Consider the following 24,590-nt stretch of genomic DNA (forward strand, 5'->3'; position numbering starts at 1 on the left):
CGGATGGGGCTTCGTGAAAGTCTAATTTGATCAGCTCGGGCGGCCAAATTATTGACTCGTGTTTGAAGCTGCACAATTTATTGGATTCAACACCGCGGAAGTGTCACGCGGCCGAAACAGTCAAGGTCGGCGGATGATATTGCCTACGCCCCGCCATCATATATCACCGGTTCTGAGGTTTGACTTGTATGACGTATGCTTGGTCTTAATTGGCTTACATGGGCGGGTCAAATATTTCTCAACTCCGCCTCCCATATCCCCACTCTATAGAACGAGATGCAAGTGCCGATACAACAGGGTCTGGCAGTCTTTGTGTATTACGGAATAAGATGTGCTGGTAGGGGGGTGGTTTTTTACACAATCTACAGTATCGAATTAGGACTCTTTCGCCTTCTGGCTAGAATAGCTGCAGCTTTCATTGTCTTAAGAATACGAGCGCTAAGTTGACCCAGAAAAATGATTCGCAACCCTGGTCTCAATTGGTTCTTCAAAATCTCCTCTCTAGAAGCTGAAGCTTGTCTTGTACTGGTCCGTCAAGTGCTGCTTTCTTAGGTAGTTGATGATCATTCGCGTGCAATGATACGAATGCTCGGATTCCTCCACCCTCGACATCGGCATCAATGTGCCGTCAAAACGACTCAATGATACTTTTTTCCAGTACCAAAGGCAGTGCGAAATGTGCCAAAGATTCGAATGCCACACCGCCAGGCCGGGTTTCACCAGCTTCACCAACTCTTTCGAGTCTATGATGTGCATGGTGCCGTTGTTAATATTCCCGTGGCTCTCCGCTCCGTGCGTCCAATCCACGTCAATAGCGTATAGCCACAGCCCATCAGGGCCGGGGCCGGACTTGAGGAAGTCCTGCTGGACCTCCGGGTTGGTGCATTCAGGATGCGTGAAACGAAACTCAAGCTCATCCCACACACAACCTTTGGACTCTGCCTCTTCGAGTGTCTTGCCGCATTCTCGCCTGCAGTACCACGAGAGGTCGCCGTGATCCGTGTTTGCCGCTGGGCGATCTTGACGGTCTTGAATAAACCGAACAGTGGTTCTGATCAGGTCAACTAGGCCCCAAATAGCGAGAAGCCCAATGAAGACCTTCCACCACGGGAGATGCAGAAACCGATAAGCTCGTGGGTTTCGACGAACAAACCCCGCGAGCTCATCATGTCCCAGCTCAAGACTACTATCAGAAACACTTGACTCCAGGTCGCTGTGGTCTCTTTTCTCTCCGGCTAGAGGCATCTCTTCGTCGGCTGAAGAGGACATGATTGATAAAGAATATAGCTTGATGATGATATTGTTGGGGTTTGATATGATGCGTGTATTTGTTTGCTGCTAGCAGCGTTCATTCAAAAGATCAAGAAGCGCAAGTTGAAGTGAAGGAACTTACAAAAATTTCTCCTTCAACATTCAGAAATAGTCCCAGCTGGAGGCTCGTTTTCGCAGTGGAATCTGACACAGATGTGATCACTCATCCCTGTCCCTGCCGGATAAGTGGGCCTGGCCCGTGTTGGGATGCAATATATTTTTACTTTCTGTCACTCGATTTGAGTTTTCGACCTTTTGCCTCATCGGTCAAAGTTATACGTCTACCCTAAGGTGTATTTGTGAAAGTCAGCCCCGCCGTTGCATTGGAATGCAACCGGCTTGATATCCCAAGAACTCCCTGAATCATTTCCTCCCGTATAGAGTTCATCTCACCGGTGGGCCAGTATCGCACTCTTTCGGACGGGGCGGAATTCGATGAAGGAAAGTGTCAAGGGTCTGTCGTCACATTATCTTAGAGCTAAATTCGGACCTCTTCGGCTCTTCGGCTTAGACATGCCCAGTAGTAAAAGTAAAAATAAAGACGTTCAATTATTTAGACTTCTGTTAAGAGGGATTTATTATATCCCTGCCCTCCGGGTTTAATGACACTCTGGTGATCCCTTGCGGTTTTAGGACCTTCATCCGACGGTTGTGCATATGGAGCTACTTGTCGGCGTTGAACTGGTGCAACCCCGCAGCAACTAACGTTCCGGCAATGTTCCATATTGAGCACATGCTGAGCACCTGAGGTCTTGTAGCTGCAATCCCAAGCATTTCTCTTCCCTTGTTCTGATTCTCAGTAGGTAAGTGGGCTTCTCTGTTTGCGTTCCAATATTCCTCGCTGCTACTTGAGAACGGCGAAAACAATAGTGTGCTATCCACTGACCCGACGTACATTAGAATAGTAGCAGTCAAACTCAACCATCCATCATCCAGCTTTTGTGCCAACAATTCCTCACAAATCTTTTCCAATTCTGATCAAACCCAATCATGGAGAAACCTGCTATTGCTTACCAGGCCCTCAACCACACCGATGCGCGAGCTTCGGAGGACGACTCAAACGAAGGTCGTAAGCCATTAGAGAGTGACTGGCATCAGAACAACGAGGTCCCATATGCACAGCACGCCATCACGCGACGACGCGGGCTACTTCTTCTTATATTCGCGGCAGTTTTCGCCTCCATTGCCGGTCTATTTTACGCATTGCAGGCACTTAGACTGGATGCTTCTGAAGAAACGGCGGCGATGATCGGAGTCTGTTCAAACAACCCCGAGAAAGCCCGCGAGAAAGGCTGTGTCTTCGATCCAATGATGTATAACTGGGTGCAAGAGGCCTGTTACAAGAGAGAGCTGTCCGATCGATACCTTGTGGATGGAAATTGGACCTTCTTCGCTGACGCCGAAGGAACGCAACCTATACCAGAGTCGACGATCCGTAAAGGTGACACTATCACTGCATGGGTGACAGGTGACTTTCACCACAGTCATTGCGCCTACATATTGCACAAGAGGCTGGTCGCGGAGGAAGCGGGCTCCATCGCGATGGACACCAAGTCCCGATCCGTTGCTCATACCGAGCATTGTTTCAAATGGCTTAGCAAGCCAAAGCCGCAGGTCTTTGACCTAGTCACATTGAACTTCTCACGGGAGACGCTAGGCTGTGTTCAGGGGCGGCTAGGAGTGGATTGCTACTCGCCTGAGCACACAGAGATCTGCTGGCCCGGCCAGAAACACTCAACGGGGCACCATGCCGTCGAGGAACGCAGCTATACAGGTGTATAGGAAGGTTTCATCTGCCCATATACCACAATTCAAAGCTTTTAAATAGTATCTCTCGAACGGAACACGTGGAAAATAAACAAAATGGATTATGGAGGCTACCTCTTACCACGTGGCTGCAAAAACAACCGTTGGCAGTGAAATGAACGTTAACTTAGAGGAGGGTCATGATCTGTGCTATTCCTCTGATGAGACTTTGTATTTTAGGTTGCAGTAGGAGCAAACTGTCCAACTGGAAGGTTACGAGGTGTATCCCTGATGGTAAGGAATGACGGTAAGGAAGGTTTGCATTAGCGTGACAGTGAGCCGGGTAGCTTCTGACTGTTTTTAAGGTTGTGTTTAACGTCACCTCCGTTAGAATTTTGGGATGGAATAAATCATAAATTGTTTGCAGTCAGCTAAATGATTGGACTTACAAAATAATTGAAAATAATTGCCTGCAAGATCGCAAAATGGTAGATGGACTAGACAAAGGGAGAAGGAAATCTGGAACGGCAGTTCTACCCCCCCTTCCGCCAGTTGGCAAACCCTCTTCCCGTTGGCCTATTGTTTGAGCTGCTGTTTGAACGGCCTGCTATATTGACAAAGCCATCCAGATTCTTTGGTAGCTTAGTTTACTCCTATATAAGTTGCACTTTAAGCCTTATTTTGGGGGTTGGAGCTCATGATCGGCAAGCTAGTGTCCAGGAGGTGAGTTGAACGCCATGGAGTTGGGTATGTATAACGATGTCTGATTGTGATTCTGTATTCTCCAATATTGGGGTTCGAAGATTGGAGCTAAGGTTCATCGAGAAGGGGCATAGTATGATGACATAGGCGTTGGGTAGAGGTGTCGACCAATATGTGGCAAGAAGATAGCTCATACATATCGTACACTGAGCAAAGTAGTCAAGTGCCATAACACCAACGACAATATTCCTACGCGACGGGTAGGCAGCTCATACATTTATTTTCCTATGATATATTATGTGTGTTCATAGTCGAAATCAGGACGGCCCTTTTGTGAGTGTCACTTTCCGGCACCAAGAATATTCTAGTGTTTCATTCATTTTAACTAACTTGACAATATACCCATCTTCGCCAGGGTTTTCATACATGACACAAGGGACTGCCGTATGAAATGCCATGTTTCCTGAAGCGGAACAGCTCTGAGCAATCCATAACGAGAAAGTCATCCTTCCCATTGCCCGTTTTGTACTGCCGAGTATTAAGCTTTCATTGAACTTGAGGACGATCTCCTCGAGTTTCTATGTTGCCATCTGATTTTGCCACGGAAACCTTGGCAACACCTATAGCGAGTAATCAAGCTGTATGACCACAGAGATATTTCAGTAGATAGAAAGCACTTAGCCAATGTGGCTAGGTTGATCTTATTTCTTCCATGCTACCTAGCCATTCAATCTGACAAGGCTGAGAATTCCTGGCCTTAATTTTATTATTTCAGAAGATCTCAACTCTTCCTACGATTTGTTCCTTTTCTCCGAGTAGCAAATCATCTCTCCATTGGTTCTAATTACATACGAAGCCGTGTCCTTACAAATGAACCAGACGAGTACATACGCAACTTGATGCAAGTGCTGGCTCTATAGAGAGGCAGCTGGTAGAGTCAATACCTACTCACGTTCTGGTGGAGATTATATATGCAATGCTCTCGACGGTCGAGTTACACGCGGTTGTTCGCATGAGCCACAGCGCGCAGTTACTTGTGGAAAATCTTGCCACATCTAAGCTCTCGGAGCTACGCAAGATACATCCAGCTACGGCCGGACCGATAACCCCAACGAGCGCCAGCGCCTCGAGCAGACTTTTGCGCGCCAAGGGATTCAACTGGTCTGTGAGAAAGGCCTTGCTGTCTGGCAGTGCATCTGGATGCGGGAAAAGCTCGCCAGACGGTGCTGGTTGGGTTCGTCATTCTGGGACCGAGAACATGCCGAGTTGCTTAAGGCAGTGCTGTCCTTGTACGCGATTAGTTGGCTCGCGGTCACAACACCGCACGACGGCGAGTGCCATGTTGATGTTGACGCCCGTCCTAGTGTTCTTAAAGAGGAAGAAGAGAATTGAGCTTAAAGCAGTAATATATCCCGTAGGATAAAAATCTGGTATTGGTTCTCTTACTCTTTATATTCGAGGTATTCATGGCGAATAATCGTCCAACTAGTGCTGTCTCATCCCAGTTAGACCTCATTTTCACAGTAGAAATGTACTAAATAGGCTAAGTGATATGCCAACATGAATTTTCATCTGAGTCAATGTTCCCAATCCGCCCGTCACATCTCAGCCTTCATTCACTACTGCCCAATCCTCATGCAGACCGAAGCCTCACCTCGTCAATTCCGCGGTGAGGAGACGCATAGCCTCCAAAAGAAAACAAAGAAGCAGCAGCAGCTAACGAGGAGAACACCGCTTGGGCTCTTTTGGTCCAATAAACCGAAATGGGGTTTATGGATCTAAGGCGTGACAAAGAAAGCCTTAGGCCATAGTCAGCTTGCGATGGGCCAAGTTAACCGCGCACCCTCCCACTTCTGTAGGAAACCAGCTGGGAGCTGTTTCTGCTACCGTAAAACCCTGCCAACCATCTCCTTCAAAGGGAATTTCTTGGTTGAGGGTGGAGTTAAGAGAGCAATCCTGCGCTGCCATACGGGACACCTTAATAAGGGCCGCGAAGCAGGCAGAGCTCTCTCAGCGCCCATTGCGCGGCCCTCTGTGTTTGATTGTTTTTCTTGTCCTCTCGCCACCGCAAGAATGCGGCGGCCGTGTCCAGGTCTTTAGACCACCCCATACTCTCGATTTCTCGGTCGGCTTTGTTTGTCAGCTCAAACTGGCACACCATCCAGCGCAGCTCGGCCCTTCACCGTGGACTTGCGCAACGAGGGACAGATGTCGGGCAAGCCCACTGAGCGGTAGGCTCTCGGCATTGAGCGGTACAAACCCGGACAGAAGTTGAACTTCCCGCTTGATAGCGTCAATGTTCTCTCGCCGTGTAGACAGGGAGGAGCGTAGTGCCGTTGTCCCACCACTTCCATGTTTGCTGAGATCGACCTGATTTGGCCTCAAATGTCAGTCTTATGAGAATAATGAAATTTTCATATTCCCACCCCATACCCCATCGGTGTGCCATGGACATACCCAAGCTCGCGTCATCGAGGATATTTTGCTGTATGAACAAGCCCAGTCCCCCGAGGAGGTGGTCTTTCTTGCGCGCGCTCCGTGTTGACGTCGAAAAAGCGGGGGCCCAGGGACACCTCGGCATGATGATTGTGGAGCGGCGTGACCAGAGTCAAATGTGGTTCTGGAATCCTGACGCGTAGACGCTTCATCGTCGATACTATTATGCCGTTGGTCGTGGTAGACGAACGGTCCAGTTGATCGCGGTAGCACGGTGCAGCATACGAAGCCCGAAGACTCCCCGACCTTGCTCTCACGGGTGACGGGTGTTAAAACTTTTCTCATACTCTAAATCCCCGTAGGAGTTTTCCTTGACGTTGGTTATTTCTCTGTTGGTTCCTCATTGGTTCCTCGTTGGTTCCTTGTTAGGTACTCGCTGGTTGGCCCCAAAGGAGCGTTGTTTGCTATTATCCCATGCCAGCCAAGCTCCGCAAGGTTAATAAGCTTTGCAAGTAGGCAAATTAAGTCCCAAATGGGGTAAAGGATTTGCACATCCTGAAGATATCTCTTCGTTTCGGGCATTTTGTTTGCGAGATAAGGTGAAAAGACTCTCGAACTCCGGGAAGACTTCCTGTTGGGCGCGCCGTTGCGCAGATGTTATTTGGTATATCTTTTGGCTATCCGGCATGATTCTTTCCGTTCTCTGCTGTTGGATGACGTCTGTCAAAGTTCTTGGCATCAGGGAGTGCTTGTTTATTTTGTGCTTTATTTTGACGTCGTCGTTAGAACCTGGCCGTATATTCTACTTCGTGGGCTGATTTAATCCATCAGCCGAAGCTGGGTTTTCGACAGATATGGCTGAGACTTGAGTGCAGTACTTGCGTTAGGTGTTGCTTGTTTGCAGCGTCGTGTGGCTATGCAGTGGCCTGTATACCTTGCATTGCTGATTGCTCCACGATACAAACGTGGACTAGCTTCAACTGTTATGCTCCCATCCAAAAACACTCCAAGGCTTGAAATAGAATGGAACTAATGCTCCAGTGGGAAGACAACAAGGTACATATGGACGCACCCGTTATTGGCTGACAGTAGGATTGTAATTTCTAGGCGTCAATTGTGCAGTGGAGCGTTTGACAACAAAGCATGTAGAGATTGGAACTTGAAATCTGTGCCAAATTATATGTAGTTCCAGCTTGTGTTCCATGAACACATGCAACTTGCTTTCTAGGTAGGTCTCTCCGTGACACGGTTTATTGACTTCTCTGTTACCAGAAACTGACAATCTTGCCTCTTTTTTTTTGGGTTTTTTTGGTAATTTTCTTAGATAATCAAAATCTCTCCACTGTCCCATTTGGAGCTGGACAGCCAATATGAGTTCCCCGTCAAAGATACTATACTGATCGACAAGCCTCCCGAGCGCTGTGTTGTTCAGGGACTTCTCCAGCGAACAACTGTCGCACGATGATGCGATAATGGCATTGTACCACTCAATTAGTTGACCACTCGCTTAGTTGCGACACTGACTCTCGTCTTATGTCATCTACAGGCTCGGCTTTGTCAACATCTTCACGCAGGGATCTTGGGCACAACCCCTGGAGATCAGACCATCGACCCTGGACAGGATCCACAGATCGCGCATTAAAAAATGTTTGAATTGACCCTCGTTTGGCCCCATGATCGCGTTTAAACGAAGTAAGCTTGATTCTGCAACCCAAAACCTGCCTTCCAGCCCGAATGAGAAATAGTAACCTGACCTCCACTTCAAGATTCCTTTGTTAGTTTTTTACTGTATCGTGGATATTTGTCGACGGGGAGGAGGGGGTGTCATTAAATAATAAAAACACCGATGGGTAGGCCTACGACGTTCTGTAATTCATGGTAACTATTCTGTTGTCATTGTGGTAGATATGACCGATGCTGTTTGTCTATAGCAACAGATTTTATTTCACCCCCTTGCGAGCCAAGACCGACGGTTGTATCAAATAAGGAGCCCACTTCTGGATTTTTGCCCCTGCCTTAGCTATCGCTATGTTTGAAAATATGAGCACCTTCTCATCAATCCTTACCCGAGGTGAGTCCGTTTGCGATCGAATATCTATTTTGACATCATGTGGCTTGTGATGATAGATATTATTAACTATCAGGCTCGAGCAATGTCACGAAAGGGTGAGCCTGAATAACCTTTTTAGCGCAATTAATCTGACTGGCATTAGCTTGAAAGATATAATAATATTACCAAAGGCGCAAGGATCGTTCTCTGAGGTCCCGTTGTTTTCTGAATGGAATCTCCACCGCAGGATTATTGCCTTCGCACATCACTGGTTCAGCTGCCGTTTTAACTGTTGCTCCGAGAAGGATTGAAGCATAGATTACTACCTGCCCGCCTCGGAAAGCTCGGATCGACATTCTGCCCCGCAGAATCTTTGCCGTTACAATTACGACGCGGGCTACTCCAACGGGGTACTCCGGGAGGGGGATTATTCAACCGGCAGAAAATGGACCATGCCGTTTCTTCATATAAGTCTATTTGATACCTAAATACCTCCTGGAAATCTTTTGGTTTCTTAAGCCTTCAGGACCACTGTTCAGTTCTGTGTCAATCGGAGACTTGGCAATCATGCATATGCTCAACATCCAAGTTGTGGCGTTCGCCGTCCTGAGTACCACGAATTTGGTCCAGGCGTCCAACGGAACAGATTTTGTTCAGCCGGTCCAGGATACCGCTCTTGCTGCCCTCCAAAAAGCGGAACCCACTGCTATCCTGAAGCGCAACAGCACCTGTACTCTGGAGAGTGCTGGTGTGCGCAAGAACTGGTAAGTCACATAGCCCTTTCTTTACTTTGCTGTTTCCCGCTTTTCCCCGAAAATATATAAATTGTAAACTGACGTTTCTTTGTTCTTAAAGGGAGGCACTGAGTGGATCCGAGCGTAAAGAGTACATTCGAGCAGTCAAATGCATGTTCTCGTCCCCAGCAAAGACTGACCGGACTCTCAACACTGGTGCCCGTGTTCGGTATGACGATTTCGCGGCTCAGCACATCAATCAGACTATGAGTGTTCATGTTACAGTAAGCCTTCCAGTTGATTATATTGGCTCTAACCCCCTAAACTAACGTGTCAAGGGAAACTTTTTCACCTGGCACAGACATTACATCTGGTCGTATGAGCAAGCACTCAGAAACGAGTGCGGATATACCGGATACCTCCCAGTAAGACCAGCCCAAGAATGTGTATTATGCAAAAGCAGTGCTGATTGAAGCTCAAAGTATTGGAACTGGTTTTCGCATCAAGACAATCTCCGCCAATCGCCCGTTTTTGACGGCTCTGAGACGAGCATGGGTTCAGATGGAATGTTTGTTTCCCATAATGGATCCACTGGATCTGCTGGCCTGCATATTCCTTCTGGACTTGGTGGTGGTTGCATTGCAACAGGTCCATTCGCAAAGTAAGTTGTGTCTCGTGGCTTTCAGTTTAACATCCTTTACAATAACCATTTGCTTACTTATAGTCCAGCCTCTCTGCCAACCTTGGGCCCGTTCAGCCCCAACAAGATGGTATCATTGGTGTCGGGACTGTCGAAAAGCTCCGCTACAACCCGCACTGCGTGAAGCGGGACCTAAGCAGCTGGCTGGCAACTCGCATCTATACTGAGGAGGCTTTCCTCAACTCTACCATCAGAGAGACTGCCAAGGACATTGCCAGCTTCCAAACCGAGATTGACTCCCAGAGCATCGGGCTGCCAGGCGTCCACGCCGGCGGTCATCAGACTATCTCTGGATCCAACTCGGATCTGTTTTCTGGTGTCGTCGACCCGGCCTTTTACTTGCACCACACGATGGTAGATCGCATGTACTGGCTATGGCAGGCCCTGCATCTTGACCAAGCAAAAACAATCTCTGGCACCATCACCTTTGGCAACAGTCCACCAAGCCGTAATGCCACCTTGGAGGACCCAATCGAGCTGCCCTTCCTTGGTGTAGAGCCAACGACTATTGAAAACTTGCTTGACACTCTCGATGGTCCTTATTGCTACAGATATGAGTAAACCCATCGTTGAGGCCTCGCTTAATCTAGACTTCAATAGTGCACATTGGACAACACACATCAGGAGTCTGAACAACGATACGAGAGACTTGTATAAGACGTGGAGGAAGCCATAGCTATTCACGGCCACTGTGGCAGGTATATAACTGTTAAAGAAGAGAGCATAAACTGCCAATGTTTACTTGATCACTCAATACGCGTTTGTCTTCTTTTATGTAATACGAGAATCTTTCTGTATGTAACCCTATTAAACAGGTCTATCAGTTCACTCGATTTAAAGTCAAGGATGACGAGGCCTGCATTGAAGTGACCCGTTCTGCTTTGCGTATGGAAGGTTTAATAATGAGACATTAGCCATCTGTTGGCCATCCCATGGTAAGTTGGTCGGGGCACCAGCTTCGGACAATGAATATACAAAATGGCAGGAAAGTATGATCCGCTGGATGTGGCCCAGTCATTGACTGCCACGACATTGATTTTCGTAGCAGTTGGCATGTCTTCCATGGGCAACCTAAGCTGGACCTCCAATACTTTCTGTGATGCTGCTGCTATGAGGCTAAAAGTTCTAACTCTTCCGGCACCCACCATCATGTAGGGCATCTTAGTTCATAAATTAAATGTCGTAGATTGCTTCATTAAAGCCCAATTACTCCCCCAATGACATTTGATCCATGTTGACCTTCACGCATTTCAGATTTAATTAGCATGTATCGTGTGGCACCAGCCGCTTTGTGGCGGAATCTGTGGCACAGACGTACATATAATACGACGTCGCCCCAGATCCCTGCTTCTTAGATACTTAACCAGTTTTCAAGCCTTCGACGGCGTACAGGGTGGAAATACCGCACGTATTTAAGCGGCCTATGTCATAAGGATAGGTCCATAGGGGAGGACAAGAAAGAGGAAAGAAGAAATGGAAAACGGAGAAACTCAAATAAAAACCGAGGGATGCCGAATTAGAGGTGGTGCTTTCGAGAAATTTGCTCCCGAGGTAGTCTTACTATCTGTGTCTGGGTGTTTACCCAAGCCGCTGCAGGATCTGAATAACTTGATTAGGATTCATCTCACTCGCACTTGACTCAGGTAATTCCAGTCCCAGCAACAACACAATCATCATCAGCGCGCCCAAATGCCAACCAGAATGCGTCGCCTTCGCCAGATGATGCAGCGCAAGGATGAGAAAGGCCCCCAAGAAGATGCTGCTAGTGGATCAACGCCGCCATTCCCCTTTTTACCTTCATCGTTGCCACATGCATCCTGGGAGCCAGTGAACCAAACGATGGGTGTTTTTAGACTACCACTTGAACTGCGTTGGAAAATTCTATGCGAAGCCTTTGGAAACCAAACAATACACTTCGATCTTCGAATATCACCTTTATCCACAACCCAACTCACCGAAAGTGGTCGCTTGCGATACGGTCGGCCTCCATTTTTTAATTGACTCATCCTCCGGGTCTTCGTGTCATGCCAATTCTCGCTCGCATCAGATGGCTTGGTGGTGGTACAGCTGCGTATGCCATCGCAACGCACCGTTGCCGCAGGGTTTCCATTTTGAGCTGAATTTGAACAAGTGTCTTCGTGAGGAAGCTCAGTGTGATGCCTGGCCCGGCATCTTGCCCGAAAAGTGTCATGTCGGTGCCATGGGGGTTTTGTTGTCAGGCAAACAGGCGTAAAGCTTTCCTACAAAGCAAAGCGAAGTTAATTAACTAATGCGATCTAGTCATAATGAGCTTGCTGCATTCTGTTCTCAACGAAGACCGTGTTCATTGAAAGTCGGCCATTGATCGATGCATTTCTCCGACAACATTTTCCTCATAACTCTCATCTTACTGAACCTGGGATGCAAACGGTCACTTCGTTGCAAGTTAGATAGAGTTTTACACTATTCGGAACCATTGACGGCACCTCAGAGGACGACCAGCGACAGCGGTTTAACCAAAATCTAGATTTGCTACCCGGGGCCTTTCCTAAATTAAGTCGACTACATTTGACCTTCGACGACCCCTTGTACAATAAGCAGAGCAGTCTCGTTAGAAATTTGGAAGAAATTGAGACTATGTTCCTTAAATCACTTGAGGCGCTCAGCGCAAAGATATCGGACAGCTTAGTCACGGCGATACCGTCGAGACTGTTCGATGCCTTCCGCCGTGTTGCGCCCCCAAAACCAGAGGAGGACAAGGTAAATTTCAGATTGAACAGAATCTCGGGTCTACGAGTAAAACATTCTCGGCGAAAGTCTCTACCCTGGCATCACCTAAATATTGTCACTAGATCTGAAGGAAACTACCCTTGCCGGACGACAGAAGCGGATGACCCTGATCAATTCTAGGTACCATGATGATTTAAAAAATAGTAGGGAAGATATAAAATGATACCTGGACTGGAGAATCATTATTTTTAGGGACATGGAAAATTTCGGCTTATTTGAAACACTATCGTTTAGACTACATAGGGCAGAATACCAAAAACGTATAATGGAGAAATGAAATCACCCAATGCAGATTGTAACACACTGAACCGTCTGATTAATGTCGCAGGACAAGTTAACTTATAAGATTGAAGTATCTAGATGCGTGGTACACGCAATGGTGATAGAGCTAAGCTGTGCGCAACGGAGAAACGTAACCGTAGCAAGGGCAGCTGGATAAGTACCGAGATATTCACTGGTCGTGTAATAAAACTGGAATCTACTAGTAAGTACGGCAAGAATGGGAAAACAAATTTTGGAAACAGGGATTATGGAATGACTGTGTCATCCCGTCCGCCCGCTCACTCCCAACGGGGGGATACCTTCATTGAGCTGAACAATCCTTCGCGGTGAATATCTCCCCATTTTGGATGGGGTAAAACAACCGCAGACTGACACCTGAACAGTAGGTGGGGGCATGTTTTCGTCTGGAAGAGCAACCTAGGGCTGTTCACTTCTTTGCTCCTTGGGCCGACTAAGATTGCCATCTCTGTAACAGACCATGGCTTATGTATAACACGCATATAACCAGAATTTTAGACAGCTTGTCTTAATGAATTTTTTGACCAGGTAAAGGTTTATGCCTGTTTTAACCGTTGGAATTGGGATGGGAATAGGGATCGGGATAGGGGTCGGGATAGGGATTTTCCCTATACTTGAGATGCCAAGATACTTACAGCAGCCCATCCTAATATGGCTAGTGACCCTTGAAACCCCCTGCGTGAAAAATCACAGCGCAGCTGAAATATTTCTGAAATTGCTCCAGGCGAACCGCCCGAGGTTGCTTCACATCTCGGTGTTTCCTGCATTGAGGCTTGTTTATTGGGTATACGGATCTTGGAAACCTGACGATGCAGCCTATGCGGTGTTTAGCGGCGATTTAAAGGTGGGTCGGGCTCAGGGGGGGTACGTACTCAATACGAATACGAACACGCGACCAAATATGGTATGTAGACCTGATTGTCGTCACCAACGCAAGAGGAAGAGCCTGTAGCTGCAAGTCCGAGATGGTTGAATTACAACCGAGACAAAGCAACGTCTGCATCATACTTTTCATCATGTGTATTTAAGAACGAACAAAAAATCCACTCAGGTTTTCTCACCATCCAGTGCACTAACAGGTTCCCAAATCAACTCCCACCCGAGCCCAACAACGACGACAACGGCGCATCCCAAGAGCTGTGACAGTCAGCCGTCATGACTTCATTCGCAATCTATGGCCTCATTGGCCTCTTTGCATCAATTATCATCAGTGTCTGTCGTCAATTATTTTTTCGTGGCAAGACCGAACCGCCAGCCGTCTTTCATTGGATACCCTATGTCGGAAATGCCGTCTCGTACGGTATGGATCCCGTGGCATTTTTCATCAAGTACCGTGCAAAGGTGTGTTGTTTATGGAAAACACAGCATAGACTCTTTGCCCCTTCAGCTGACCGATAATGAGTACGGTGATGTCTTCACCTTCACCCTCTTCGGCAGGAAAATGACTTGCTACCTGGGCATCGAAGGCAACGACTTCATCCTCAACGGGAAGCTTCAAGACGTCAATGCTGAGGAGATCTACGGTCCATTCACGGCGCCCGTTTTTGGTAGCGATGTTATATACGACTGTCCGAACTCGAAGCTTATGGAGCAGAAGAAATTTGTCAAGTTTGGACTGACGCAGAAGGCGTTGGAGTCGCATGTGCCCTTGATCGAGAAGGAAGTGATGGATCATCTGAAATCGAGTCCTGCATGGAAGGGTGCGTCGGGTGTTGTCGACATCTGTGGCGCCATGGCTGAGGTTACACTGTTTACGGCGGCGCGGTCGCTGCAGGGAAAGGAGGTGCGACAGAAACTGACGGCCGAGTTCGCCGAGCTGTATCACGACCTCGACATGGTAAGCGTTCTGTTGTTCTTTGTGCTCATTAACTCATACTAACGCTTTCTATCAAACAGGGCTTCGCCCCCATCAACTTCCTATTCCCCGGGCTACCCCTCCCACGAAACCGCCGTCGAGACGCCGCCCACGCCAAGATGCGAGCCGTGTACGAGGACATCATCAAGCAACGGCGTAAACAAGACGTTGCGTCTGATGCGGAACACGACATGATATCGAACCTCATGCATTCCACCTACAAGAATGGAACACCCGTCCCTGACAAGGAAATCGCGCACATGATGATCACACTCCTCATGGGCGGCCAGCACTCGTCCTCTTCAGCCAGTTCGTGGATCATGCTCCGATTGGCTGCACACCCCAACATTGCTGAGGAGCTTTTCCAAGAACAAGTCCAGAATCTCAACCAAGGGAGCAAAGACCGGCTGCCGCCGCTGCAATACTCGGACCTTGACAAACTTCCTCTTTTGCAGAACGTGATCAAGGAGACACTTCGCTTACACGGCTCCATCCATTCCATCCTTCGCAAGGTCAAAAACCCTCTCTCAATCCCCGGAACGCCATACGTGGTCGGCACCGACAAGGTGCTACTAGCTTCGCCGATGGTAACGGCTATGAGTGACGAGTCTTTTCCAGACGCGAAGAGTTGGAACCCGCACAGATGGGATCGAACTGAGTACGCTGAAGACACTGATACTGAAACTGTCGACTACGGCTACGGTGCCGTATCAAAGGGGACCAAGAGTCCATATATCCCCTTTGGGGCTGGACGGCATCGCTGCATCGGAGAAAAGTTTGCCTACTTGAATCTGGGTGTCATTGTCGCCACTATTGTCCGCAACTTCAAGCTGCACACCATGGATGGAAAGGAGGGTGTTGTACCGCGGACGGACCACACATCCATGTTTACGCGGCCCCCTCAGCCCTCGGTCATCCGTTGGACCCGGCGGGAGTGAATCCGAGGTCGATGTTCTCGAGAATGCTGCTGTCCCTTGAAAAGATGCAGTGTGGGAATCAATTGATCCACTTTGTAATGCCATTTAGATAGAATACAGACTGCCGACAAATAGCGACAAAGGTTGTAGATGCGAATTACAAACCAATTTAATATGTTCAATCAATGGCTGCAAATCTCCATACTTTCGGGTGTCAAGCCTGACAAACTTGAATCTGTCACCGTTATACTAACCATAAAAACTGCCCATGGCAATCTTGTAGTTCTAATACCACATATTACAGGCTATGATGCTTGTTTTCTGAGCCAGATATACGGCTCATCCCCTACGCAGGCTTCTCCGGAACCAGCGCGACAGACGCCCAAAAAAATGGGCTTGACAGGATTCTTGTTGGCGCAAAGCGGCCCACTGTTGCACGATCCAGGGGTCCCACATACCCGATTTTCCAATATCGGGCATCATGACGTGGGGCTACTATTACGGACGCGAACGGAGACTTTCCCAGAAGCGTACTTGAATCTCTTGTCATCGTGAAACAATCACATACGACCATACCCACTGGAGAACTCGGGATCCCGTCCGCTCTCCCATAGATAAGCCAGTGAGGGCCGGATTAGTAGTTGGGTCGGTGACGACCAGCGAATACCTGGTGTTGTATGTTTTTTGCTTTTTTGAGAGACTTGCATATATCCTGGTAACTATGGAATTCGCAACCAGTTAAAAGCAATGTGACGCGGTCCAATCATAATTTTGGCCTGTTGGTGAACACAAAAGTTGCTGCTTGTGCTTCGGTCTGTGCTATATCTGTCCCTCAGTGTTTAGAGGCTGGTATCTTTGAGGAGTTGATGGCGCTCGTTTTTGCAACAGCTCTGCACATTTGCCATTGTGTTGTTTCTTATACCTGAACCAGCCAGGTCAGTGGTTCAACTGTCTGAAGCTATTGTTTACAAGACTTTTGACGATTTAACCAACCGACCTAGCTCATTTAAATCCCCAGTGTCTCCAGATGAACACAAAACTTAAAGTACTTTTTCCCAACCCCATGCCTCAGAGTGTCAACTGTGGCCCAGATCTATGTAAGAAAGAAGATCGTCTGATGCAGCTTGCCTGCCATTGATGGATCAAGCTGGAACTGCGAGGCAGGTTTTAGAAATTAGCGTGTTCTCCACCCGCATCGTCGGGTACCAACCTTGCCATTCCGATAACTCTTTAACTTTTTAAACCTTCCATGTCTGACAGAAGGAATGAGTTGAGACATGTCGATGTTTCTGTCAGTAGAGATCAAGTTTGAAGAACAAAGCCCACATTTAATGACGTTCGAGCACGCGTTGTCAGCTTGAGACTGAGTGTGGTTAGAAATTGTGGTCCCTGTCTGAGATGCCTTCCGACAAGAAGTCGTGACGCAAAGTACGAAATGAGTGGAAGTTTCGATGGACAAAGGAACGATCGAAATTCTTCCAATCACAGAATGGGTGGGAGGCCGGTGAAACTTGCGGTGTTTGTATATTGAAAGACGGCCAAGACGCTTTTTGTTGCGCTACCGAGAGGTGCCACCTAGCCGAACAAGCAAGAAGGATTGGAGGAAGAAGGTTGTGGTAACAGCTTTTCACTTGGAGGAAACATTTATTTAAACATAGTCAACGCAACTTTTGGGTTGAGCCGCAACTATATCAGCATCTTTGCTCCTAAGGTGAACCACTTGAAGCGAAAGATTGCACGATTTCTTGATCCAACCGGCACGATATTCTCTGCAAATAAAAAATTCAACAACAATGAAACGTCATGTGATTTTGCCGGCCTGGACTTCGGAGTCTAAAATCCCTTTCGCAAACCTTTCACCTCAGGCCAAGGACACCCCGTCGGGAACCCGGGTTCAAAACGGACGTAAGCCAACCACCTGGCGCGAGGGTTACTTTCGTACACTGGGGGAGGCCGGCAATCGAGCTCAGGAATTTCCACAGGAAGCATCCAACTGGTCGTGTGACAAGGTAAAGTCTCCTGATGCAAGGCGAGAGATTCAATGCTGACAAATGCGTGCGTGCGCGGTCAATGGCACAGGCTACCACTTTTGATCATCATGCAACCATCGTCGCTGGCGGCCCCGGAGCCATCTCAAGTGCCTCAATCACAAATCTGCTGAGCTTCACTTTCCGGGCTGTATCCTGGGCGCTGTCGGCAATGCTCCACGTGGCCGCGGGCCTGATCATTGCGATTTTCCTCTACACCATCGGCTCGGTGCTCTGCATCCCCGGCCCACCTCTACTCACGGCGACGCAGGACCAGAGTTTTGCGGGCACAGTTTGCCACGTTTACGGACGCCTGAGAGTCATCATTCTGGGCTTCGAGAGTCTTGTACAGGCGCTTTTCGTATGGTTCTGCGAGTGACGCCTTTGAATAGTCTAGGAGTTGCGAGAGGAGAAGCAAGGAGTGCGAAGAATTGATCAGGGACATGATAAACACCGGCTCTCAGCAGGGCGCCTTCTGCGTACTTCAGTGCAAATTCGTCTGTAATATGTTCGAATTCGCTGCTGCAAAGAAGTGGGAGTAGAAGAGAGGGTAACGCCTTCCGCCATGGCCGGTGTCAACGGCGGCGCGTCGCTGGATAAGACTGTTGCCTGGACTACGAACGCCCATTAACTCAAGTGTATCAGGCTGGTACGATGCGTGTGTTTGAATGGGATTCTTTTGTGTAACAGTTAGGCAAACAGAAGCAGCTTATGAGGCGGAGGAGAGAGTTGTATTCACGAGATATCGTAACGGGTGTGCTATTGTGTCGTGTTGCGTCTTCGGCTTGTTGCTCTTATGCTCATTCCCTCATATACATCTCGCACTGTATCAAGCCTCTCTTCTTGAATTACTGCAGAGTAAATGAGAGAGAAAAGCTTCGGACTTTGGAACACTTGCTTCATTTTTCTAACGCCATACCACTTGCCAAGTTTGATTCGCCGTTCATCCAGACCTATCCTTCCACACGACAAAAACAGACCCGCCACTCAATCAAACCTGCCACATTTTGGGTTTCGCCTTCCAAACTTTTTCTGATCTGATAACACGACAAACCTTACTTTTTACATCATCGCTCAATTCTGAGTCGCAAATTTCGTCTTTTTCAAGATCGAAATTCAACTACTTCAGCTAATCTAAACCAAGGGCTTATTCCGGCGCAGAATTTTAAAGGTAGATCGAAATTCTTCTTTCTCTTCCCTCTTCTCTTGCGGGTTGTATGTTGGCTTTGCTTTAATTTTTCACAGATAACATTGGAACCATCTCTGATTCTGGCATCTTCTCGAACCCTCGCAGTCGTACGCTCCATCAAACAAAACACATCGCTTCCCGCGAGATTATTGAATCCAATTCACCCTCGCTTGTTAATTTTACTAATTTAACGGGAGTAGGTATAGGCTCACATCTGCTCCTTCTCTCGATTTCACCTGTTGCCTTGCAACTTCCTTCCATCATATTACTTTGAACTTTCCCCCAAACCTCACCATACTTACTACACATCTATCCCGCCTACGAACACCAAAAGACTCAACAATCATAACAACTTTTCGCATCATTCCAAAGTAACTTCTAATCAACACGTCCTTCATTGACTGCAACATATACAGAACTCCTGCAGACCTACCAACATCTTAGAACCTGGCATCAACTCGATTACTAAAGTCACAGGAATCTGAAAGTAAGTCAGTAGTTCTTTTCTTATAAGAGCCTCTTTCCATTCCTTGGACACCAAAGATATCACGTTGGATACCCGTTTCCCTTCCTCTTGAGACTGGCAATACCTCTCTTTTCCAACTTTTACATCCTCTGTTCATACCTGAGCCTGGCCTATTCTTTTACCACAATTTGAGTCGTCTTCAATCTACCAACCCAACGATATTCACCGTGCACCTCCATAACCGAGCCATTCCCGCTTAACACGCGTGGCACACCTAGGTGTGATTCTCCGGAGGCTCGTATCCCTGGCTAGCTCCATCTCGTTATAAAAAAAAAATACTGACCATTTCTAATAAAAAAGCCATTCGACACGCAGTCAGCAAGCGCAAATAATACAATGGAACAAGTGCAGGCAATCCATCCTGAGGAGGCGGTTAAGGTCAAGGTGGAGCCTGGCACCAGCAACATTGTTCATTCCCATGAACCTCTCAGCGACGAAAAGTCTTCGACAGGTCTCAAGTTCAATTTCTCTCCGATTCATAAATACCATTACGAGACCAACACCCACGTTCTTGAAAAGACAGTCAAGGCCGGTCTGCAGATGCTCAATGTTATGGCACCTCTGATTGACCGACTAGCTTCTCTTAAGACGTCCTCAACAGCTAGAGATGACGATGCAAACAGATGGCAGCGTGAAATCCAGGAAATCAAGTCCCTATCTGTGCCAACTCGCACGAAGATTGGCGTCGTAGGCGCTACCGGGGCTGGTAAAAGCTCGCTTGTGAATGCGCTCTTGGACGAGGAAAGGTATGAACTCGACATTCTTTCAATCCGTACCCGCTAACGTATTCCAGATTGCTTCTGACCAGCTGCACCAGAGCATGCACTGCCTGGGTCACTGAGGTATCCTACAACTACAACGAGGACGAGAACGCTGCGGCCTATAGAGCTGAGATTGAGTTCGTATCGCTGGATGACTGGTCCAGCGAGATTGAACCTCTACTACAGCAGAGCCAAGATGCAACTGACTCAAGCTTGTCGGACCACACAGACCCCAACACAGATGCGGGACGAGCCTACCTGAAGCTTACAACTGTTTATCCACATCTGAAGACGGAAGACCTCTCTAAGGTCTGCATCAGCTCTTTGATAGATAACGCGGAAGTCCAGGGGCACCTGGGTCAGGTCGTCTCGCTCAGTGATACGTCTTCCAGTGGCCTGTTATTCCAGATACAGTCATTTATTGGGGTGCAGGGTAACAACGGTGATGGAGATAACCGTGTCCAATACTGGCCCTTGATCAAGATAATGAGAATCTTCACTCGGGCGTCCGCCTTATCAACGGGTGCTGTGATTGTTGACCTAGTAAGTTCAGAAACCCACGTTTTCGTTCCTCTCTCAAAAAAGATGGGTTACTAATCGTTTGAAACAGCCGGGGATTCAAGACTCCAACACGGCCAGAGCGGCAGTTGCTACGGAGTATATCAAAGAATGCTCAGGACTCTGGGTTGTTGCACCAATCTCCAGGGCTATCGACGACAAGTCCGCTAGGGATCTTCAAGGAGAGTCATTTCGCCGTCAGATGATGTTTGACAACAACTACTCGGCTCTTACGTTTGTTTGCTCAAAAACAGACGAGATTCATGTTGACGAGGCAGTTCGCGATCTCGGCCTGATGAGCATAATGGAATCCAAGGAAAAGCAGATCGACGCGGTAACCCGCGAAATACAAGCAGTCGAAGAAGATATACCAAAGCTGAAGGAGATTTTATACTCTGACAAGGAAGAGCTTGAGGACAGTCGCGACAAGTTGGATGACCTGCAGTCTAATCCTGTTGATATTAAAGTCAATGAGACGTCCTGCGGACTCATCTCCTCCATGGAGAAGAGAAAGAGAGGTCAATACGACGCACCATCGACAGAGTTCGCCGCGGGTGATACATCGACACTAGAAAACGTGAATGAGCGTCAGAAAACCCTCAGAGCTCATATAAAAAGCTTGCGTGGCAAGATAACGGAGACAAATAAAGCTATTGACGAAAAGAAGATGACTCTGACCAAATTGCAGGAAGAAAGGATTATGCTGAAGTCCTCCATCAAGGGCGAATGCATTAAACAGAGAAACATAGCATCTACGCAGAAAATTGGCCGGGATTTCATAGATGGAATCAAGGAGTAGGTCAGACATCATTGGTTTTTAGGAACAAGCTGACCCATGGCCATAGAATGGACGACGCCTCCATGGCTGAAGAAGCCAAGATAGAGTCAGACTATCTCGAAATCCCCCCCCGAGACTATGGCGCCATCAGAGACAGGCTGCCTGTGTTTTGTGTGAGCAGCCGAGTGTACCAGAAACAAGCCGGTATGCTTAGTACGGAAGACTTCTCCACCAGCGGGTACAACACTCCCTGTGACACAGGCATACCTGCCCTTCAGGCGCACGCCCAGAAGCTTACCGAAACGAATCGGAAAGCTCAATGTCGCCAGATATTGATCAAGCTTGTTAGTCTCTTGCATTCCATTGCGTGCTGGGTCACAGGTCACGATATGGTCCAGGCTGGACTCGACGCTACCTCCATCAAGAAGCATCTGCAAAAGGAGTTTAGCAAATTTGCCATGGTAAGCAGATATGCGCCCTGATTCCATTCCGAAAGACTGAACTAACCGCGTCAGAACCTCGAAACCTCGCGTAACGAGTGTTGTCACTCTTTGGAAAAGACGTTGCGAATCAAGATTTATGATGCTCTCAACAAACTCGCCACCGTTGCTGCGAAAGAGGCGCCCCCGCGCGTCGACAAGTGGTTCGCCAAGAAAGATGTCGGCGGCCACGATCTCAAGCCTATGATGTTCAAGACGATATGCCGTCTCGCCGGTGTCCGGATTGTTCGCGGCAACAAAGTTCTTGACCTGAACGAGGAACTCGCCCAGCCTATTGTCACAGGAATCTTGCGTAGCTGGGAACGCACGTTTAGCGTTGATATCCCTGTTGCACTCCAGACCCACGTGATGGCCGTCTTGATGAAGAGCCACGGAAGCTTCCATGACTCCATCGCCAAAAGATATGCAAATAAGGCCAATATGGCAATGGCCATCGACCTTCTTAGCAGACTTGGCGAAACAGTCAGCGAAGACGTCTCCACCCTCCTAGTAAAGGTTAGGGATGTGGCAGACAATGCGTCGCGCAAAGCCACCCGCGAAGCGGTGCCACCGATCACTGACAAGATGAAGGCCGTGTATGCAGCGTGCATAGACATTAGAGGTATGTTCTTTAATTACATCAGAGTTCATCCAGTTTGTGTTTACTAACTTTGGATGCAGGTAGGGGCAGTAAGTCCTTGATGCATAGCGCCGTCAGTGATCACGTACAAAAGATCAAGAAGACGGCTTTCCGCAATTCGGTTCAAAAGATGCAAAGCATTCTGAAGGAGATGCACCGAGAGATTGCACACATGCTGGAGACGGGCCTCGCTGACATTCAAGACAAGATTTTGCAGGACTACTCAACGGCGCTTCTACGCGGCACCGAGAGACGCGAACTCTCCGCCGCTGAGATCAAGCTCAAGAAGGAACTCAACGTCGTTCTGGAGAGTGTGGAGGCCCGGTTCAAGGACATATAGTGGAGCTTCGAAGAATATGGTGTGTTGCCGGGGTGGTCATTTTGGACGAGCTTCTTCGCAGCCCATATGGCGAGTAGAGCCAATATTAATTCTAACATTTTTCCTTAGCCCCCATTACGGCAGAAATACTTTTCGTAACACTCATGAATTTTTTTGATACGTGGAACAAATGATCCACACATGTTGGTATTGAGCTGTGTAAGTAGTGCTACCTAGTGAACGTGGCTGCAAATAAGATTTGCGAAATACCTGGTAACCGACGAAAAACCCAAGGTGGACATAGAAGACAGGAATATTTGACCGTTTGGCGGAAGTTTCCTGGAAGTAAGCCAGCTCCTTCTTGTAGGATTGCGCTGAACCCCCTTAGAACATGCATCTTGGGTTCTGCCCCAAACCTTTCTTTCTGGTCCTTTGGTGGGTGGGTGATTGATAGTGACTGTGCCTCACCTCACCAAGTCGGAATTTTTTAAGAGTGACTATTTTGAATTTTTCAGTGATTTGTAATGAGCCTGTCAGGGAGCTATTAATCAAGACACAGGATTTAGATATTGAGGAGGGGGGGCTGGTGTGGTGAGTTAAATCGTTGACGGTACATTAAACGTCGCCGTGTCTCCAGCGAAAATGAATCAGTTGCTGTAGGCCGTATTCACCTTATCTAGCTTTCATGTGGGCTCCAAGACCGAATTAAATTTTTAGATAATTGCTCTCTCTTACACTCTCAAATGGGTGTCAGGCGCCATAACGCCACAGTCTACAACACCACATTTCAATTATTTAAAGCCATTGGTCTGAGAAATAATGTACCAGCTCCGAAGCAGTGCAGCAGATTTCGAACCGTTGAACCCGCTTCATTCTCGCCATTCTCACCAGCCTCACCAGTCTCACCAGTCTCACCAGTCTCACCAGTCTGGCCATAGCCAGTTCGGTTGTAAGAAACGTTCATCAGATGGACGTCGCAGTTGAATCCTCCTCCTCGATAAATTTCCCCCGCATGGTAATGATAACGAGTGTTTGGACAACCGCAGTCACAGGAATGCATCTAGAGGGCTCCCAATTTGACAAGGTAAATGATGAAGTCGAGGATGCCTAGCAGGGCCAGAACAACTGCTCGCAGCGCCAGAGCCACGAAGCCATCATCCTCAATTGTTTTGGTTTGGCCATAGATAAAACGCTCATTTATTTAGGCATCATCTCATAGAGAAATGACACGAGTCGTTCTCAAGTTGTATTTTGACTTCACCTTGCCGAGCTGAAGCCGCCTGGGACAACCCGTGCGAGGCGAATGAACCAAAACTTTGACCAGTTAGCATCGTTTTATCGCCCATAATGAACGGACACATCATGGCAATACCTTCTTTGCATGAAGTTGAGAGTCTCAAGAGCGTGACAGTTCCTCGATTCCTATCGGCGATGCCCGTTGACGAATTCGATACTCCAAGTCAAGGTCGTTTAGCAAATCGACACGCCATCTCATCCTCAGTACCTGATACCACGCATTAATGTCCCCTTCATCTTCGGTATTCCATTCCTCCTGCAGGAGCGCAGCAACCCGACTCATGAAAAAACAAGCCCTCTCGATCCAGGACAACAGACACAACCATGACAGCCGTGAGAAGCGGCGCACGTTCTGCAGCGCGGGTGATTGCCGAGACTCGTGGGATAGATTCGGAAGCATGAGCTCCCGGTAACATTCCAAGAGATCTGACGCTAGACTCTTAATCCGGCAGAGGGAGTCACGACGGGTCTGTGGATCCTGCCCGGATTCAATGTCG

At 48.0% G+C, this 24,590-nt stretch overlaps 5 protein-coding genes across 5 annotated transcripts; 4 read left to right on the forward strand and 1 right to left on the reverse strand.

The window, feature by feature from the left end:
- Positions 1-501: 501 nt before the first annotated feature.
- EsH8_VII_000095 (uncharacterized protein) lies at positions 502-1,269 on the reverse strand (the record flags this gene model as incomplete). Its single annotated transcript, XM_083270228.1, has 1 exon — positions 502-1,269. The coding sequence occupies one exon, from the start codon at positions 1,267-1,269 to the stop codon at positions 502-504; it is 768 nt and encodes a 255-aa protein (XP_083127785.1).
- A 1,032-nt stretch (positions 1,270-2,301) lies between these two features.
- On the forward strand, positions 2,302-3,093 carry EsH8_VII_000096 (uncharacterized protein; the record flags this gene model as incomplete). The annotated part of the gene is made up of 1 exon (XM_083270229.1): positions 2,302-3,093. One exon carries the CDS (start codon positions 2,302-2,304, stop codon positions 3,091-3,093), a length of 792 nt encoding a protein of 263 aa, XP_083127786.1.
- A 5,719-nt stretch (positions 3,094-8,812) lies between these two features.
- On the forward strand, positions 8,813-10,240 carry EsH8_VII_000097 (tyrosinase family protein; the record flags this gene model as incomplete). The annotated part of the gene is made up of 5 exons (XM_083270230.1): positions 8,813-9,009; positions 9,101-9,263; positions 9,318-9,404; positions 9,462-9,640; positions 9,709-10,240. 5 exons carry the CDS (start codon positions 8,813-8,815, stop codon positions 10,238-10,240), a joined length of 1,158 nt encoding a protein of 385 aa, XP_083127787.1.
- A 3,663-nt stretch (positions 10,241-13,903) lies between these two features.
- EsH8_VII_000098 (cytochrome P450) lies at positions 13,904-15,541 on the forward strand (the record flags this gene model as incomplete). Its single annotated transcript, XM_083270231.1, has 3 exons — positions 13,904-14,089; positions 14,151-14,585; positions 14,645-15,541. The coding sequence occupies 3 exons, from the start codon at positions 13,904-13,906 to the stop codon at positions 15,539-15,541; spliced, it is 1,518 nt and encodes a 505-aa protein (XP_083127788.1).
- A 4,057-nt stretch (positions 15,542-19,598) lies between these two features.
- Positions 19,599-22,818, forward strand: EsH8_VII_000099 (uncharacterized protein; the record flags this gene model as incomplete). Its single annotated transcript, XM_083270232.1, has 6 exons — positions 19,599-20,008; positions 20,056-20,566; positions 20,634-21,376; positions 21,427-21,820; positions 21,875-22,460; positions 22,520-22,818. The coding sequence occupies 6 exons, from the start codon at positions 19,599-19,601 to the stop codon at positions 22,816-22,818; spliced, it is 2,943 nt and encodes a 980-aa protein (XP_083127789.1).
- Positions 22,819-24,590: the final 1,772 nt, after the last annotated feature.

Source organism: Colletotrichum jinshuiense, chromosome 7 (genome assembly GCF_051148585.1).
Source record: "Colletotrichum jinshuiense chromosome 7, complete sequence".
NCBI classification, from domain to species: Eukaryota; Fungi; Ascomycota; class Sordariomycetes; order Glomerellales; family Glomerellaceae; genus Colletotrichum; species Colletotrichum jinshuiense.